Source organism: Neofelis nebulosa, chromosome Y (assembly GCF_028018385.1).
Source record: "Neofelis nebulosa isolate mNeoNeb1 chromosome Y, mNeoNeb1.pri, whole genome shotgun sequence".
Classification (NCBI taxonomy): Eukaryota; Metazoa; Chordata; class Mammalia; order Carnivora; family Felidae; genus Neofelis; species Neofelis nebulosa.
In genome coordinates, this window is record NC_080801.1 from 7,222,417 (window position 1) to 7,241,874 (window position 19,458).

The 19,458-nt window shown below is 34.5% G+C and overlaps 1 protein-coding gene across 10 annotated transcripts in view; it reads left to right on the plus strand.

The window, feature by feature from the left end:
- Positions 1-1,488: 1,488 nt before the first annotated feature.
- The window catches only part of LOC131503504 (eukaryotic translation initiation factor 1A, X-chromosomal), a 124,115-nt gene continuing 106,145 nt past the window's right edge, over positions 1,489-19,458 (plus strand). For 9 of the 10 annotated variants that reach the window (XR_009257453.1, XR_009257451.1, XR_009257454.1 and 6 more), the window contains exons 1-4: positions 1,489-1,637; positions 3,497-3,580; positions 5,824-5,927; positions 6,987-7,037. Coding sequence is in view for 4 of the 10 variants with exons in the window: in XM_058714962.1 (XP_058570945.1) it covers positions 1,622-1,637; positions 3,497-3,580; positions 5,824-5,927; positions 6,987-7,037 (255 nt within the window). In the remaining 6 variants the exon portion in view is untranslated. The remainder of the gene's footprint in view (positions 1,638-3,496; positions 3,581-5,823; positions 5,928-6,986; positions 7,038-19,458) is intronic. The other variant, XR_009257456.1, reaches the window with a different exon arrangement.

Below are 19,458 nucleotides of genomic sequence, written 5' to 3' on the forward strand. Positions count from 1 at the left end.
TTTCCCCAACATTAGATTGAAAGGAAAAAAAGAAGACACAAGTTACTTAAATTCATCAACAAAAGTTGGGATATTACTACTGACCTTCATAAATTAGGTAGGATTATTTTCATTTCCATTTCAAAATAAAATAAAAACAATTATGACAGTACATGAACAATTGTATACCCACAAATTACAAAACCTAGATCAAATAAATTTCTGAATAACATAGACTACCAAAACTGTTTCATAAAGAAATAGAAAATCTGATTAGATACACAAGGTAAAAGTGAATCAGTAGTAAACTTCCCCAAAAGTAAAGACCAGGATCAGATAGCTCTACTTGGTGATTGGTGAATCTAACTTTACTAGATAGGTGAATTCTACCAGTCATTGAAAAAATGAAAGAGGAAATATGACATTACCCATTCCATGAAGTGAGCATTTTCTTGATTGCAATACCAAGAAAGACAGGGTAGAAAGAAAACTACAGGGTAATATCTGCTATCAATATGGATGCAGATATTCTAAACAAAACAGTATCAACATATTAAATGATTATTACCACAATCAAGTGGAATTTATCATAGGATAATATCATAGGATAATTTATCATACGATAAATGCATAGGCATTTCAGGTATATAGTTAAGTCTCTATTTGTTAGGTTCACGGTCTGAGTTTAAGTTTTCCCTTTCTTCTTTCCTATTTTTATCTAGCATTTAGTACCTCTCAGATATTGTGCTGTTGGTCAAGGTGAGAAATAGCCATAGTGTCTGTCCTAATAAGGTTTTTAATGAGACAAGGAAGACAAATATTGAAAAAGTTTTTTAATGCATGGATAGTGATTATTTCAACTGTATTACATAGTTGAAATTACTAAGACTCTAGGTCTTAAATGCTATCACCACCTGTAACAGTTATGTTTAGTGACAGAGGTGTTAGGTCATGTTGTGGTGATAATCATATTGCAACATATAAACATCTCAAAGCATTTACACGATATTAAATTTAAACTTACACAAGTTTGTAGTACAATTGTATCTCAAATTTAAAAAGAGAGAGTAGTAAGAAGAATACTGCACAAAGGGTGTCTTGCCTTTCCTAAGTACTCCACAATAGATGAGCATGAGAATACCGTTAAATTTTAGGTAAGAGTTAATGTGTCAGTAACGTGTTAAACCCTGAGATAACAAAGTCAGAAAGTAGCCCACTCTGGATGAGTCAGCAGTGGAGCTTGCTTAAAACATCTTTAGGTAAAACCCAGAGTCTGGCGTGCTCACTCCTTGATTCCTCTTTTCAGCTGCCGGTCCCCGCCTCTACAGGATTCGAACTGCTTGTTTTGAACTCTACCCAAGGTCCTCCTCACCAAGAAGTCAGCAGACTACGCCTGCGCAGTAAAACGAAGTTGTGGGGGACGAGGTGTGGGCCTGGCGGAGGCACGGAAAAACTACGTCAACAGCCCTAATCCCTTTGGCTGACCGCGCAGCCGCACTGTTGAGGCATCTCTGCGGTGGTTGGTCCAAATAACTGTCAGTCACTTTCAGGCTGCTGGCCATCCCGCACGGCCGTCCGAGTAGTTGCTGCGCCACCGCCACCGGGAAGACGTTGGAACCGCTTAGACTTGGCAGTCGCCACCATGCCCAAGAATAAAGGTAATCCGCGGATAGCCAGACCAAAGTTCTCCCTGACCCCTGTCCTCGGCCTAGACTTGACACCAGGCCCCAGTGACCATTTTTCCTTCCCACTTGACCTGGCCCTGCAGGGTAGCTGGGACGCTCTTCGCGAGTACAGTTCGGTTACTTCGGGCTGTAGCCGAAGCTATTTATGTAGGGCCTTCAGCGAGACAAAGTGAGCTTTTCCGACGGCTTCGCGTGAGAGGGGCCGCGGAGTCTGAGGGATTTTTTTTTGGGGGGGGGGGTGACTTCCTTGGAGGTTAAGTGTTTCCTAAGCTGGACTTTTTTGTTCTTTACGGGACTGTACAAGAGAGGGTCTTAATTTTAAAGGATGATTCCTGCTTTTGTGACTCCAGATGTTCTTCATGACTTTCTTTGGGGACAGTTCATTATTTTTGAAGATAGTACCTCTTTCTTCTAAACAGTAGGTGAAACCGTGATGCCTATATGGGTTCATCTACAGGGGTTTACTTTTTTTCAACCCTTCACGGTTTGACGCTCTTTTCCAGAAGACATTTTAACATAATTTACCAAAGTTTTGTGCCTTTGTTTCCTGTAACAAAGTAGAAGTAAAGGTTTCTATCTGCCCTTTTTCTGAGGCAAACCTTTCGCAGGTTATCAGATTTAAGAATAAGTGTGTTTTGAATTGACAAAGTGGGAGGCCTAACCTGCATGAAACAGAATATTGGAGGTGTGGAACACCTTTGCTTTTCTAGGAAAGTAGTTTTGATGCGTTGTAAGAATGCATAAGATAGTGAATCCAGATGGATTAAGAAATTGTTGAAACCCATCCACCTTTTGCCATAAGACAAAAAAACGTGAGACTCCCTCTTAGGGAAGGGTTGGGTGCATTGAAGAAGATTAATATGTAACACAATGGTCAAGGAGCACATTTTAAAGTTCTGTTTGGGTTGTGAATTTTTGTTTCACACTGTTCCCAAGGGTCCCTAATTAATAACACAGCCCTTTTCCTACCTATTGGAAATGATTGCTCATGTGCTTTATGTTCTGGAATGGGTATAAAATACTATGAAAAATGCCTTCACTATTTAATAGAAAGCCTCAAAGAAAGAAAGTTAATACCGTACTCAGATATTTTCAACTTTAGTCAAAGCAAAAATTGAAAAATATAGTTAACTGAAGTTTTAAATTTTTAACAAAACAAATGAATACTTTTTTTGTGTTTTTTAACATTTGTATTGTTTAACAAAAGCAAATGAATACTTTTTTGCTTATGGGAGTATAAATTACTGTAGCTCATCAGAAGGCTAAGAAAATGCATGCATTAATCTGGAGAAATTGTAGAAAAATCTTCAACATAATTTAAAAAGTGAAACATTAGAGGTATTTAAAGTAAGGAATTAACTATACTGTATCATTAAAATGTTCATCCCAGTGCATGGTTATCCATTGTTGACTAGGATTAAAATAGGTTATGCAAGTGAATGTATGGGATCCTGTTTCTATTTGGAAAGCATAGACAATAAAATGTTAGTAGTTATCTCTAAGAAGGGAGATTTTTTCCTGTGTATTCTTATGTCAGAAAAATACACAAATGTCAGAGAAGGGTCGCAGTTTATTATATGTTAATTTGGTAATGACTAAAAAGGAAGCTTTGGGAAATTAAAAGTGTAACTGTTTAGGCAACCAAATACATAAATTTTTAAAGATCTTGGAATTCTGTTAATGTTGTAGTGGTATTTGTTTAAATTAAAAATTTTTTCTCTAAGTGATTTTATGAAGTTTATAAGCCTTATTTTAGCTTGTTTCATAGTATAGTATAAAATATTATATAGATTATTACACTTAATATTTTATTCACTTTTTAAATCAATTAGGTAAAGGAGGTAAAAACAGGCGTAGGGGTAAGAATGAGAATGAATCTGAAAAAAGAGAATTGGTGTTTAAAGAGGATGGACAAGGTAACACTTTTTAACTTATTAACATTTTTAAAAACGTAATGTGAATTTCAGTCTAATCTGAAAAAGGATCCTAGTCATAATCCTGAGCATTTTGCTTTTCCTCATTTATAGTACTGTACCCCACCTCTCCCGCATTTGTCTATTAAATAACCAATTCTAATCTAGTTCTGCAAAGAGGATTAATTGCTGGCATTTCTGTAAATGCAGGGTTTTTTTTGGTTTGTTTTTTTGTTTTGTGAAGAACATGTTATAACTGTGAGAATTTTATGGTTTAGAGCAAACTAAGCCTAGAATATTATTAATAAAAATGTCATACTTTAGTGTAAGAAGTGAGCAATGTTATGCTTTATTCAGTAGACCGTGGATATTTTTGAGGAATATATCCTGACTTTTGGGCCCTCTGTTTTTAGTGATGCTAGCATGTTATGTAAAGTGTAATAAAACTGAATAATTGATGAACTCTTTCGGAATAAGGATACAAAAGATACAAAATATGAGCTAGAATATTTCTGGGATGGTTCCCCCCCCCACCCCCATTTAAAGAAAAAAAGTTAAACCCTCATAAATGTTGGATAGGAGTATAACTTCAATCCAGTTTTACCTACATTCACTGGTTTTTAATATTCTCTGCTTATATGTTTTCTGTATGTGTTTACATTTTTTCATAAACTTTTAAACTTTTTTAGACATCTAATTCCATAGTTAGACTTCAGCCCTAAATACATCAGCATTTATCTCCTAAGAACATATTATTTTGTCATAATTACAGAATTATCACAAGAAATTTAACTTTAACATTTATCCTGTTATAAAACATACTTCCAGTAGTAAAATAAGTCATGAAAATGAAAAGTACAGCAGGAAATATAATCATTAGAAACAAAACCAAAAAAATTATAGTGTTCTCCAATTCTGTCTAGTGCTGTCCACTATATTAGCCACTAGCCATATGTGGCTATATTTAAATGAAGTGAAATTCAAATTTTGAATTACTCTGTTCAATTTGATTTGTAATGTTCACATCAACAGGAAAACTTCTATTGAATGATTCTGATTTACTGTATAATATATACTCACATTTCTTGAATTGCTTCAATAATTTCCAGCACTTTCTAACAAAACCGTGGAGTTATTCATGCTATTGCAACCTACTAGAAAGTCACTATTTTTATTGTATATATAAAATCTGTTTTCTGTCCAAAATCAGTTACTTTGCCTTACTTCGTCTTTGTTACTTCCATTAGGAGTTTGTTTTCAGGGCCAATTTTCTCATTTTCTTCCTGTTTTTTCTTGTTTTTCTCATGTTGAGGAACTGGAGACTCATTGCATAACCTCAATTAGTGTAATCAGTTTGTTGGTATAATTATAAATTAGTCCAGACTCTCCTTAGTATGGACTTTAGTAGTATGAAGATTTTTTATAGTAATTATTTTTTTCCTTCTCACTCTTGCTTCACTTTTGTTGTTTAAATCTAGGAGAGATTGCTCCATACTGACTAGTGCTCTTATCTTACCAGTATTTTCTAGTAACAGTTGAATAAGATGGCTTCTTAAAGACACTTGGTTTTGTAACTATTTTAAACATTTGGCATTTTTTCTTGGAACATCATCCTTGTAATAAGAACTTGAGGATGATCAAGTTATTAAAAAGTAAACAAAAATTTATTAACTAACCTACTGTTTTTTACTACTGAAGTTTCTGAAGGAAAGGGGAGCCAAATGTGAGAAACCGATAAGCCAGGATTATGATGTTCATTGTAGAATGAGCAAGTTTGATGTCTAAAATGTAGAACATCCAGTCATGAAGATAGAGAAGATTTACTCAAAATGGGTAGATGATTAAAATGTTCATAATAAACAGCATATCACGGAAAAGGGATTTATGACTTTAGATAATTTATTCTGTAGGCTTTTACTTACTCTAAAAATAAGATGGTAAAGTAGATAAGCATAGCTGAAGAGGCTATAGAAATTGTTTGAAAAATGTGTATTCTAGTTTGCTTGAGTATAAATAAAATACATCAGATATATTAATGTCTGTTAGATGTGTTAGGATATCACCTTGAAAGAACTCTTTCATGGTAGAATATTTAAACTTTTTGTTGATCAAGGCTTAATTCTTTAAAAAAATTTAGTTTGATCTAAGTCTAGCAGTAAAATGATCACTTGTGTGCTAATTTCATTTGTTACATTTTAACAAAAATTGAACAGTACCTAATACTCTTTCCCCTTCCCCCGCCAAAGAGTATGCTCAGGTAATTAAAATGTTGGGAAATGGACGATTAGAAGCTATGTGTTTTGATGGTGTGAAGAGATTATGTCATATCAGAGGAAAACTGAGAAAAAAGGTAGGTGTGGAGATTTGGATCACTTTAATACTTTGCTTTTAAAAAAAATGGCTCTACTTTAGATACATATGGGTCAAGCAACTTATTTTTGTCAGTTCCTTAAGATTTCAAAGTATAATTTTTTTAGATGACATTGTAATTAAGCAAAATTAGATCCTTGATAAACTTATAGAAGATTTTATATACAAAGAGTTACCTGTTTCTTCTATATTGTCTGCCAGAAATACTCTGATTGTACTATTGAAAAAACAATCAGATCCAATGTACAAAACAAATGGCCTATACTCTTAAAAATATGTTATACCAGGAAAGAAAGAAAAAAGCTAGATAATTGTTTTAACATTAAAGAAAACTGAAGAGACTGCTAATTATGTATAGTGCATATTCCTTTGAGTAGATTTTAGCTTGGGAAAAACATGAGGGAAGTTTGAAGTTGGACAATGTTAAATAATAGTGTTTAATTCCTCATCATATAATTCAGGCATATTTATTAATCATGTTGGTTAAAAAATCCTTCATCCCTGATTTTATGATTTAAAACAGTTTTTTTTTGTTGTGTTAATACATTGTTTTACAAATAAATGGTGGGTGTAGAGCCTATATTTATTTATATAGACTGGTGACAGAAGGACTATTAATGTGGATGGCTGATTTTCTTATATTTTGAATAATTGAACACCACTGGAGTAGTTTGTGATTAAAAACTCTTAATTTTCATGACACAAATGATTATTCCTTTAAAATCTTTAAACTCTAGACTACTTGAAATAAAATTATTAATATTTTAACATCCTAAGTTTGAAAATTTGAAACTAACTCAACGTTAATGTAGTTTCTTCCTAGTATACTATAGCTACATGTAACTAGAATAACTTTGGTTTCATAAGTATGTTTATTTATACAAATAATCATGAATGTATATATTGTTGTTTTTCCCTAATTCTTAATAGAAACTTTTTTCCAAACGGGTGAATTTTTTTTGTGGGAAGAACTGTTTGGCATTCTTTATATTACTTGTTTTTGATTAAATATAGTGTGCAGTAAATTTTCTTTTAATAGGTTTGGATAAATACCTCAGACATTATATTGGTGGGTCTTCGAGACTATCAGGTAACAAATATGCTTAAATTGATTGTGTCCTTGTATTTAATAAGTCATAAATGTTTAGAAGATACAATATAGACATGTTTGATTGGTTCTAGCCAGTTATGCCTGCTCACCATTGAATCATCAAAATTTATTACCGGCCAGTTGTGTTCAGGACATTAGTATTTTCCTAATTCAGAATAATTCCCATGTATGTTAATGAAACATGTATATTATGAGAAGACTGGTTGGTTCAATATTCTTTATGTATAGTTTTTATTTTAAATGTAATATGCTGTAAATACTCTCTTTTAAGTTTGGATAAATACCAAAGATTATTCTGTTCTCATTTGTTTAAAGGCCAGTTATATTCTAGGCATTATGCTAGGTATGTCATGTGTTATGGTTTCCAAATACCAGCCTGTGAAATACTGATGTGAAATGAAAAGATATGCAGAGATTGTATGGTTTTTCTTGTGAAGCTAAATTGTGAGCTTCCCTTTTTAAGTATATTTTTAAAATTACCTTTTCTGAAATGAGAGTGATAGTATACATATGGTGGGGTTTTACTAGGGGTAAAATTTTTCTTGTCAGAACAAAAATTTAATACTGTTCTGTTGGGATCCCATCATCAATTTGGTTTTGTTTGTTTGTTGTTTTGTTTTGTTTTTAAATTTAAAGGTCTTGAAATCCATGTCTGAGGAGCCCTATTATAGGGGAAGCATCTGATAAACCTTTACTTTCCAAAAGGCTTAGTCTAATTGTGGGAGGAAATGTAGTTAGTAGTTACAGTGCAAACTTATATAAGTATATGCTATAAATTTGATAATGAGAACTTACAAAAGAACATAATAGTTGCTGTCTATAATCTCAGCTTTTTGACTATGCACAGGCTCACTCTGTAGCCCTTGAGCTTTCTAGCTGTTGAAACTCACGATGATATATTTTTAATCAAATTGTGAGTGATTTCGTTCTGTCATTGTGAAGAGTTTTTGTATATATCTTTTAGATCTAGTTTTATTATATTTGTCTTTTGTTTTCCTTGTTGATCTTTTGTATGATTCTGTTCACTGTAGAAAGAGGCATATTGAAGTCAGTTCTACTTTGCATGTCTAGAATTTCCATTAAGAAAATAACCTATTGCTATTGACTTTTTTGTTTAGTGAGACATTCTCATGATTTCTTTAATATTTTTAGACATGGTTTCTTTAAACATATTTCTAGAAGCTGAGGTAAAGTGTTAAATTCAACTTCTGGACTTATTCAACAGTTTGTGTTGACTGTTTATGGGTCACAGTTTACTGTTTTTTATGTGGATCTCATAATATTTTTTTTTCGAAACTAGAAATTGCAAATACAGTGTAGCAAGATAGGAGATCAGATTTCCTTTCCCAGAGTTTGTTCTTGCTGTTTTTTGTTCATTTAAATATCTTTTCTGCACTAATGTTGTATAGTCTGTATTTTTTTCTTACATGTGCATGTTAAATAATTAGCTTTGTGGACAGTTCATGTTTGGAATGAGGTTTAATTAAAACCAATAAGCCTTCCAGGCTTTGTATATAGACTCTACATTCGGGGGCCTACAATCAACATTCAGACAATTGACAACTCTGATTTAGTCTTTTTTCATACTTGTCCATAATTTCAGGGTCAGTCAAAGCTGGGTGATTGGGACTTTCTCAAGTTTATCTTGAGACACATGGACACAGATGCACACATGCACACACACGCACACACGGAGCCCTGAGCATGTGCTTGTTGTGTTTCTCAGGAATATGTTGGACTTTTCAACTGTCTTACAGCTATCTACTGCCAGAGTTTTTCCTTTTAAAGTTATTGGTCTTTTGGTTTTGTTTGCCTTGACTGTTACCAGTTAGTCATTACGATGTTATAAAATTGCTAGATTACTTTTTAATAAAAGCCCCCAGGGTAAAAATAATAGTGAATGAACTCTTGATAATATAAAATAAAGAAAAGCCCTACAAGTCATAATTTCCAGGAACTACCAGACAGTCCAAACACATTTTCTCTCTCTCCAGTTGCTGCTAGTATCGTGGTTTTCATGGCTACACATAATTGGGGGAAGGGATGGGAATGGAACAAGGTAAAACACTAAAAAATTTGTACTCTTTACCCATGTATAAACTCTCAGACTATTGCAAGCATTTGATAATTTGTGTATTCTGATAAAATGGATTTTGATAGTTTTTGCCAGTGTTCTCTGGTTTTATGAAGGAACAGATTCATTTCTGTGTCTCCCTGCCTCATTCCCACCTTTATTGAGATATAATTGATATGTAACATTGTGTAGGTTTCATGTATAGGTGTGATGACTGGATACATTTATGTATTGCAAAATAATTCCCACTATAACATTAGTTAACACCTCTATTCTGTGATATAGTCACAGTTTTTTTGTGGTGAGAACGTTTAAGGTGTATTCTCTGAAAACAATTAAATGTATAATATGTTGTTAACTTTAGTCAACATGCTAAACGTTAGATCACCAGAACTTATTCATTTTGTAAATGGAACTTTGTGTCCTTTGACCAACATCTTCTGAGTTCATCCAGACCCACAGCCTGGTGACCATCACTCTACTGTTTGTGCTTTCTGCTTTTTTTTGGAATCCGCATTTAGTAAGATCATACACTGTTTCTCTGTCTGGCTTATTTCACTTAGCGTAATGCCTGCAGTGTTCATCTGTGTTGTTAGAAATGGCAAGGATTTCCTTCTTTCTTGTGGCCGAATAATTTTCCTTTGTGTTTGTGTGCATGCGTGTGTGTGTGTGTGTGCGCCATCTTTATTCATCGGGTGATGGATAGATACTGTTTCTGTGTCTTGGCTATCATATACATGGGGTGCACATAACTCTTTGAAATCCTGTTTTTCATTTCATTTGGTTGTATATGCATAGAAGTGTGATTGCTGGATCATATGGAAGTTCCGTTTTTAAATTCTTTCCAGTACCTCCGTAGTGTTTTCATTCGTGGCTTTACCAATTTACATTCTCACCACCAGTACAAGGGTTTTTTCTTTTCTCTGCGTTTTTGTCACCATTTATTACGTTTTTTTGGTAATCGCTGTTCTAACCAGTATGAAGTGACATTTCATTGTGGTTTTGATTTGCATCTTCAAGATATTGAGTACCTTTTCAATAGTGTGAAGCTAATAATAATAGTGTTATTATTATAGCACTTATAATAACACTTGGTTATTATTATAACCAAGTGTTAGCCACTTGGTTATCTTTGAAAAATTGTCTATTCAAGAATCTTGGGGCGCCTGGGTGGCGCAGTCGGTTAAGCGTCCGACTTCAGCCAGGTCACGATCTCGCGGTCCGTGAGTTCGAGCCCCGCGTCGGGCTCTGGGCTGATGGCTCGGAGCCTGGAGCCTGTTTCCGATTCTGTGTCTCCCTCTCTCTCTGCCCCTCCCCCGTTCATGCTCTGTCTCTGTCTGTCCCAAAAATAAATAAAAAACATTAAAAAAAAAAAAATTTAAAAAAAAAAAAAAAAAAAAAAAAAAAGAATCTTTGCCTGCATTCTAATATAAGGTGTGTGTGTGTGGTTTCTTTTTTCTCTTCGGAGTTGTTTATTTTGTATGTTAATTTCTTACCAGATCATTGGTTTGCAAATATTTTCTCCCATCCTGTAGGTTGGCTTTTCATTTCTGTTGAATATCTCCTTTGCTGTGCAGAAGTTTTTCAGTTTGAGGTAGTCCTAATGGATTTCGTTTATTTTCTTTTCCTTTTTTAAATATACTTTTGTTGCTTGTGCTTTTGGTGTCATTAAAAAAATAATTGCCAAGCCCAATGTCAAGGAGCTTTTTCCCTGTTTTCATTCATTAGTTTTATAATTTCAGGTCTTGTTTTTTTTAATTCTTTGATCAATTTTGAGTTAATTTTTATGAGTGTTGTAAGAACGGACTCCAGTTTCATTATTTTCTGCATGTGAGTATCCAATTTTCCTGGTGCTATTTATTGAAGAGTCTGTTCTTAATTGAGAAATTAAGTGTTCTTGGTTCCCTTCTCAAATAGTAGTTGACTTGATATATGAAGATTTATTTCTAGGCTCTTCATTCTGTTATGTTGATCTATATGCTGTTTTAATGCTGGTACCATACTGTTTTTATTACTGTATTTTTCTGGTGCAGTTAAAATCAGGAAGTATGATGCCTGTAGCTTTGCTCTTTTTGAAGATTGCTGAGGCTATTTGTATTTGTTGCAGTTTTGTTTTAGGGTTTTTCTCTCTGTAAAGTAAATACCATTGGAATTTTGATAGATATTACATTAAATCTATAGATTGCTTTTGAACTATGAACAGTTTAACAGTATTAACATTCCAATTCAGGAACCTGGAATATCTTTCCATTTATTTATGTGTGCAATGTCTTTCATTAATATCTCACAGTTTTCAGTGTTTGCTATTTACAATATGGGTTAAATTTACTCTTTTTGTAAATCTTTTTTATTTAATACTTTTAAAAGTTTAATATTTTTATTAATGTTTATTTATTTTTGAGAGAGAGAGAGTATGCGAGCAGGGGAGGGACAGAGAGAGAGGGAGACACAGAATCCAAAGCAGGCTCCAGGCTCTGAGCTGTCAGCACAAAGCCCGACACAGGGCTTGAACCCACAAGCCATGAGACCATGACCTGAGCCAAAGTCAGACGCTCAATCTACTGAGCCACCCAGGTGCCCCAAAAGTTTAATTTTTTTTTTAATGTTTCTCTTCTAGAGACAGACACAGCACAAGTGGGGAAAGGCAGAGACAGGGAGATGCAGAACCTGAATGAAGCAGGCTACAGGCTCTGAGCTTGTGATAACCATCAGGTTGAAAACTGATAGTTTTTCTATAGTTAAGAGTCTGTGCCTTCATTTGTCTCTCTCGTTTCCCTTTAGACGTTCGTTTTCTTTCTTAAATTCTACATGTATTGAAATAATATGGTATTTGTCTTTCTGACATATTTCCCTTAGAATAATACTCTCTAGCTGCATCCACATCTTTGCAAATGGGAAGATTTCATTTTTATTTTAGGCCGAGTAATATTCCATTGTATATATATACCATTTTTTATCCATTTATCAGTTAATGGATATTTTGACTCTGCATGAATTGGCTGTTGTTGATAATGCTGCTATATCAACATTGGAGTTGATGTGCTCTTCGAATAGGCATTTTTGTTTCCTTTGGATAAATACCTAGTAGTGCAGTTGCTGTGTCATTGAGTATTACTGTTTTTTAATTTTTAGAGTTTTGTTGATTGTTTGCTTTGCAGAAGGTTTTTATCTTGATGAGGTCACAGTAATTCGTTTTTGCTTTTGTATCCCTTGCTTCTAAGGACATGTCCAGTAAGGAGTTGGCTGCGGTCATGGTGAAAGACATGCTGCTTTGTTCTTTTCTATGATTTTGATGGTTACTGTCTTACATGTAGGTCTTTCATCCATTTTGAATTTATTTTTGTGTATGGTGTAAGAAAGTGGTCCATTTCATTCTTGTGCATGTTGCTGTCCAGTTTTCTCAACACTGTTTGCTCAACATTAGTCAGCAAACACAACACTATTTGTCTTTTTTCCATTGGATACTTCCTGCTTTGTCAATGATTGGTGGCTGTATATTTGTGGGTCCATTTCTGGGTTCTCTGTTCTGTTCCATTGATCTGTGTGTCTGTTTTTCTGCCAGTACCCTACTGTCTTGATGATTACAGCTTTGTAATAAAGCTTGAAGTCCGTAATTATAATACCTCCAGCTTTGGTATTTTATTTTCCAACATTACGTTGGCTATTCAGGGTCTTTTCTGCTTTCATACACATTTTAGAATTGTTTGTTCTAGCTGTGTGAAGAATGCTGGATTGCATTGGATATATAGATTGTTTGAGTAGTACAGACAGTTTAACAATATTTGTTCTTCCAATCCATGAGCATGGAATGTTTTCTAACCTTGTGTCTTGTATGGTTTTCAGCATACAGATCTTTTACTGCCATGGTTAGGATTATTCCTAGGTATCCTATGGTTTTTGGTGCAATTGTAAATCAGATCTATTCCTTGATTTCTTTTTCTGATGCTTCATTATTGATGTATAGAATGCAGCTGATTTTTGTGCATTGAGTTTATATCCCGTGACATTACTCAATTCACGTATCAGTTCTAGCAGTTTTTTTGTGGAATCTTTCATGTTTTCCACAAAGAGTATCATCTCGTCTGTGAAGAGTGAAAGTTTGACATTTTTCTAACTTAGTTTGATGCCTTTTATTTCTTTTTGTTATAGAATTGCTGAGGCTAGAACTTCCAGTACTGTTTTCGACAACAATAAGAGAATGAATATCCTTGTCAATTTGCTGACCTTAGGGGGAAAGCTCCCAGTATTTCCCCATTGAGTATGTAGTTTGCTGTGGGTCTTTCATATATGGCTTTTATAATGTTGAGGTATGTTCCTCCTACCCAACTTTCTTTGGTTTTTTTAATCAAGAAAGGATGCTGGACTTTGTGAAATGCTTTTTCTGCAACTACTGAGAGGATCATATGATTGTTACCCTTTCTTCTTTTAATGTGATGTATTATATTGATTGATTTGTGAATATACCAGCCCTGCAGTGCAGTAATGAATTCCCCTTGATTGTGGTGAATAATTCTTGTAAATATACTATTGATTTGATTTGCTGGTATCTTGTTGAGTATTTGCATCCATGTTCATTAGGGATATTGGCCTGTAGTTTTTCCTTTTTAGTGGGGTCTTTGTCCGGTTTTGGAATCTAGGTAATGCTGGCCTTATAGAATGAGTTTGGAAGTAGTATTTCCATTTCTATTTTTGGAACAGCTTGAGAAGAATACGTACTAACTCCTCTTTAAATATCTGTAGCGTTGCCCGGGGAAGCAGTTTGACACAGGACTCTTAATTTATTGGGAGATTTTTGATAACTGATTTAGTTACTATGCTGGTTATAGGTCTGTTCAAATTTTCTATTTCTTCCCGTTTCAGTTTTGATAGTTCGTATGTTTGTAGGAATTTGTTCATTTCTTCCAGAGTGCCCAGTTTGTTGCGCGATAATTGTTGGGCAATTTTGTTAGACAATATAATTTTTCATAGTATTCTCTTATAATTGTATTTGTGTGGTGTTGGTTGTGATCTCTCCTCTTTCATTTGTGCTTTTATCTATTGGATCCTTTCTCTTTGAGAAGTCTGGCTAGGGGTTTATCAATTTATTCTTAACAAAAAACAAGCTCTTGATTTCATTGATCTCTGCTTCTGTTTTGTTTGTTTCTAGATTGTTTACCTCTGCTTCAGTCTCTGTTATTTCATTTCTTCTGCCAGCTTTAGGCTTTATTTACTGTTCTTTTTTTAGCTCTTTAGGTGTAAGGTTAGATTGTGTATTTGGGACCTTTCTTGCTTCCTTTTCAAATATTTATTTGTATATTTATTTATTTAGAGAGGGCACAAGTAAGCCAGGGCAGAGAGAGAGAGAATGTCATCACCTGATGTGGGATGGGAACTCACAAACCATTAGATCATGACCTGAACTGAAGTCAGATGCTTAACTCACTGAGCCCAGGTGTCCTGGGACCTTTCTTGCTTCTTGAGATGGGCCTGAATGCAATATACATTTCTCCTAGGACTGCCTTTGATGAATCTCAAAAGCTTTACACTGTTGTGTTTGCATTTTCGTTGGCTCCCATACATTTTTTTTCCTTGTTTAATTTCTTAACCGTTTATTCTTTAGTAGGATATTCTTTAACCTCTGTGTATTTGGGGGCTTTCCAAATTTTTTCTTATGATTGACTTCACGTTTCATAGCATTGTGGTTTGAAAATACGCATTCTATGATCGCAGTCTTTTTGTATCTGTTGAGGGTTGATTTCTGACCCAGTATGTGATCTCTTCTGGAGAATCTTCCATTTGCACTTGAGAAGAATGTTTATTCTGCGGTTTTATGATGAAATGTTCTGAATATATCTGTTAAATCAGGTCCAGTGTGTCATTCAAAGCCATTGTTTCCTTGTTGATTTTCTGCTTAGATGATACGTCCATTGTTGTGTGGTGTTGAAGTCTTCTGTTATTATTGTATTAATGAGTTTTTTGAAATTTTTTTTTTTTGTTTATTTATTTTTGAGACAGAGAGAGACACAGCATGAACGGGGGAGGGCAGAGAGAGAGGGAGACACAGAATCGGAAGCAGGTTCCAGGCTCTGAGCCATCAGCCCAGAGCCCGACGCGGGGCTCGAACCCGCGGACCGCGAGATCGTGACCTGAGCTGAAGTCGCATGCTTAACCGACTGAGCCACCCAGGCGCCCCTGTATTATGAGTTTTTTGTTTGTGATTATTTGATTTATATATTTGGGTGCTTCCAAGTTGGGGGAATAAATGTTTACAACTGTTAACTTCTTGATGAATAACTCCCTAATTATAATATACTGCCCTTCTTCACCTTTTGTTTCTGACTTTGTTCTAAAATCTTGTTTGTCTGGTATAAGTATGGCTATTCTGGCCTGCTTTTGATGTTTATTAGAAATGGTTCTCCATTCCTTTACTTCTAATCTCCAGGTGTTTTTACGTCAAAAATGAGTGTTGACTAGACAGTGTGTCAGTGGATCTTGTTTTTTAATCCATTATCATACCTTGTGTCTTGGTTGCAGCATTTAGTCCATTTACATTCAGCATGGTAATTAAAAGATACGAATTTAGTGCCATTGTGTTACTTGTAAAGTTGGTGTTTCTGATGATGTTTTCCTCTTTTTTTGTTGTTTTTTTCCCCAGGGTCCTCCTTAATATTTCTTGCAGTGTTGATTTAGTGGTCAGAGACTTGTTTAGTTTTTGTTTGTCTGGGAAGGCCTTTATCTCTCCCTCTATTCTGAATGACAGCCTGGCTGGATAATGAGTTCTCAGCTGCATAGTTTTCCTGTCCGGCACATTGAGTGTTTCCTGCTACTCCTTTTGGCCAGCCAAGTTTCTGTGGACAGGTCTGCCACTAACCTTACATGTCTGTCCTTCTAGGTTAAGGCCTATTTGTCCCACGCTGCTTTCAGAATTCGTTTTATCTTGTATTTTGCAAGTTTCTCTATGATATGTCATGGTGTTGACATGTTTTTGTTGATTTTGAAGGGAGTTCTCTGTGCCTGTTGGAACTGAATGCTGGTTTCCATCCCCAGATTAGGGAAGTACTCAGCTGTAATTTGTTCAAGGAAACCTTCTGACCCCTTTTTCATACTCTTCTTTTCTGGGACTCTATGATGTAGATACCGTATCATTTCATGAAATCACTTTGTTCTTTTTTTTTTTTTTTTTTAATTTTTTCTTCAATGTTTATTTACTTTTGAGAGAGAGAGAGACAGACAGAATACGAGCAGGGGAGAGGCAGAGAGAGAGGGAGACACAGAATCTGGAGCAGGTTCCAGGCTCTGAGCTGTCAGCACAGAGTCTGACGTGGGGCTTGAACTTACTGTGAGATCATGACCGGAGCCTAAGTCGGATGCTTAATTGACCAAGCCACCCAGGGGCCCCTGTAATCACTTAGTTCTCTAATACTCTCCTGAGGATCTATTCATTTCCTCTCCCTCATTTTTTCCGCTTCATTATTTTCTATAATTTTATCTTTTATTTCACCTATTTTTTCTGATTCTTCAACCCTCATTGTGACTATGCAGTCTGTTTTGCATCTCAGGTATAATTTTGTTTTTCCCCCAGGCTGACTAGCTCTTAGGTCTTTGATTTCTGCAGCAAGGATTTCTCTGGTATCTTCTGTGCTTTTCTCAAGCTCAGGTATTTGTATCATGACTTGATACATCATCTTGTTCAGATGTATTGTTTATGTCTTTTGAGCAAGTCCTTGGCTGTGATTTCTTCTTGACCTCCTTTTGGGAAGAATTCCTCTAGTTATTTTGGCTCAGTTTTTGTGTTTTGCATGTCTTGAAAGCTTGTTATGTTTCCTGTACCTAAGAGTACTGCTATATTAAAACAGGTCTTACACTGTCCAGAATCTGGCACTTCAGGATGTATTTCTGGTCTATGCTCTGTGCACTGTGCTGTTGTTTTGTCTGCTCCTTCCCACTGGTATTGCTCTGCAGAGCTCCTCCTTGGTTGCAGTGGTGGAGTGTTTGAACCTCCAATGAGGTATGCTTTGATGGTTTGCTGAAGTAGCCCTGGAACAAAAATGGGGTGAAAAAAGGAGCAAAGGAAAGAGAACAAAACTTTTTATTTTGGTGAATTCCCCTTTTGTTTCCTTGCCTCAGAAGACATCTAATAAGAAATTTCTGTGGCTAATGTGAAAAAGGTTACTCTGCATGTGCTGTTAGAATTTTTATGAAGTCAGACCTGACATTTAAGTCTTTAATGCATTTTGAATTTTTTGTGTGTATGCATTGGGTAAGAGACTGGCCCATTTTAATTTGTATGCATTTAGCTGTCCAGTTTTCCCAACCCCATTTGTTCAACTTTCTCTTTATTTTTTTCTGCTTTGTTGAAGATTAATTGACTATACAGTTGTGGATTCAGTTGTCTGTTTTCTATTCTGTTACATTGATCTGTGTGTGTATTTTTGTGCAGTACCATACTGTCTTGATCACTACAGCTTCTGTAATATAATTCAGAGTCTAGAATTGTGATGCTTCCAGTTTTAGCTTTGCTTTTCTGGTTTCAAGTTTGCTTTGGCTATTTGGCTTTTTTCGTGGTTCCATACAAATTTCAGGATTGTTTGAGCTCTGTGAAAAATGGTGGTGGTATTTTCATAGGGATTGAAATAAACGTATAGATTGCATTGAGTAATGTGGACATTGTAATATTTGTTCTTCCAATCCATGAGCATGGAATGTCTTTCCATTTTTTGTGTCCTCTTCAAAGTCTTTCATCAGTGTTGTATTTTTCAGAGTACAGATCTTTCACCTCTTTGCTCAGATTTATTTCTAGATATGTTATAGTTTTGGTGCTATTATAAATGGGACTGATTCCTTAATTTCTCTTTCTGTTGCTTCATTATTGGTGAATAGCAATGCAACAGATTTCTGTACATTGATTTTTGTATCCTGTAACTTTGCTGTATTGGTATGTCACGTCTACAGTTTTTGATGGAGTATTTTGTTTTCTCATAAGAGTTTCATGTCATTGTAAATAGTGAAAGTTTGAGTTCTTTAATGATTTGGGTGTCTTTTATTTCTTTTTGTTGTGTAATTGGTGAGGCTAGGACTTCCAGTACCATTTTAAATAACAGTGATGAGAGTAAACACGCCTGTCTTATTCCTGACCATAGGGGAAAAGCTGTCTGTTTTTCTCCATTCAGGGTGATATGAGCTATAAGTCTTTTGTATTGTCCTTTATGATGTTATGTTCCCTCTGTCCTTAGTTTGTTGAGGATTTTTGTCATGAATGGGTGTTGTACTTTGTCAAATACTTTTTCTTCATCTATTGAAATAATCATCTTATTCTTTCTTTTATTAATATGGTATATAATATTGATTGATTTGCATATATTGAACTAACTAACTTGCAGTGTTGGTTAAATTTACCTTTAAGGAGTCGCCTGGCTGGGTCAGTTGGGGGATCATGCAGCTCTTGATCTCAGGGTTGTGAATTCATACCCAATATTGGGTGTGGAGATTTCTTAAAAGTAAAATGTTAAAAAAATATACTTATTCTGAAGTATTCTGTTTTTGTTTTGTTTTTGTTTTTTTTTTTTTTTTGAAGTATTCTGTTTTTTGGTGCTAGTGTAAATGAGATTGTTTTCTTTGAAAGTTTTTCACCTAGTTTATAGCTAGTGTGTAGAGAGACATACTGAGTTTTGTATTTTGATTTTGTATCCAGTTACTTCACTGTATGCATTTTTCTGTGTCTGTTTTTATAGACTGAATCTGATCATATGTTGATTTTTTTTGTTTTTATATATTCTCTAATTAAATCTTGTGATCCTTTATACAAATGTATCATTTTTATGCTCATTATCTTGTTTTAACTTCATATAAACCCCAAATATGGAGAGAGCGTAGTATTAAATTCCTTTTATGGAGAATGAAACCAGAATCTTAAAGGTTTGTTTTTCTAACTGTAAACTAATAGCCAGGACCAGCTCTTCTAATCTTATCTTTTTGGGAATAATTTTGTGCCCTTGCTGTCCAGAAATTACACCAGCATATGGAAGTGTATTAGAAATGCAGAGTGATAGACCAGTCTCATATTTGCTGACTCTGAATTAATATTTTAACAGAATCCCTGTGTGTTTTGTATGTACATTGCTGTTAGTGAAGTGTTGGTTTATAGCACACTGCAGTTGCAGCACTGTGATTATTTTATTTTATTTTATTTTATTTTATTTTATTTTATTTAATTTATTTTATTTTATTTTATTTTATTTTTTTATATTTTATTTTATTTTATTTTATTTTATTTATTTTATTTTTATTTTATTTTATTTTATTTTTATTTTTATTTTATTTTTAATATGAAATTTATTGTCAAGTTGG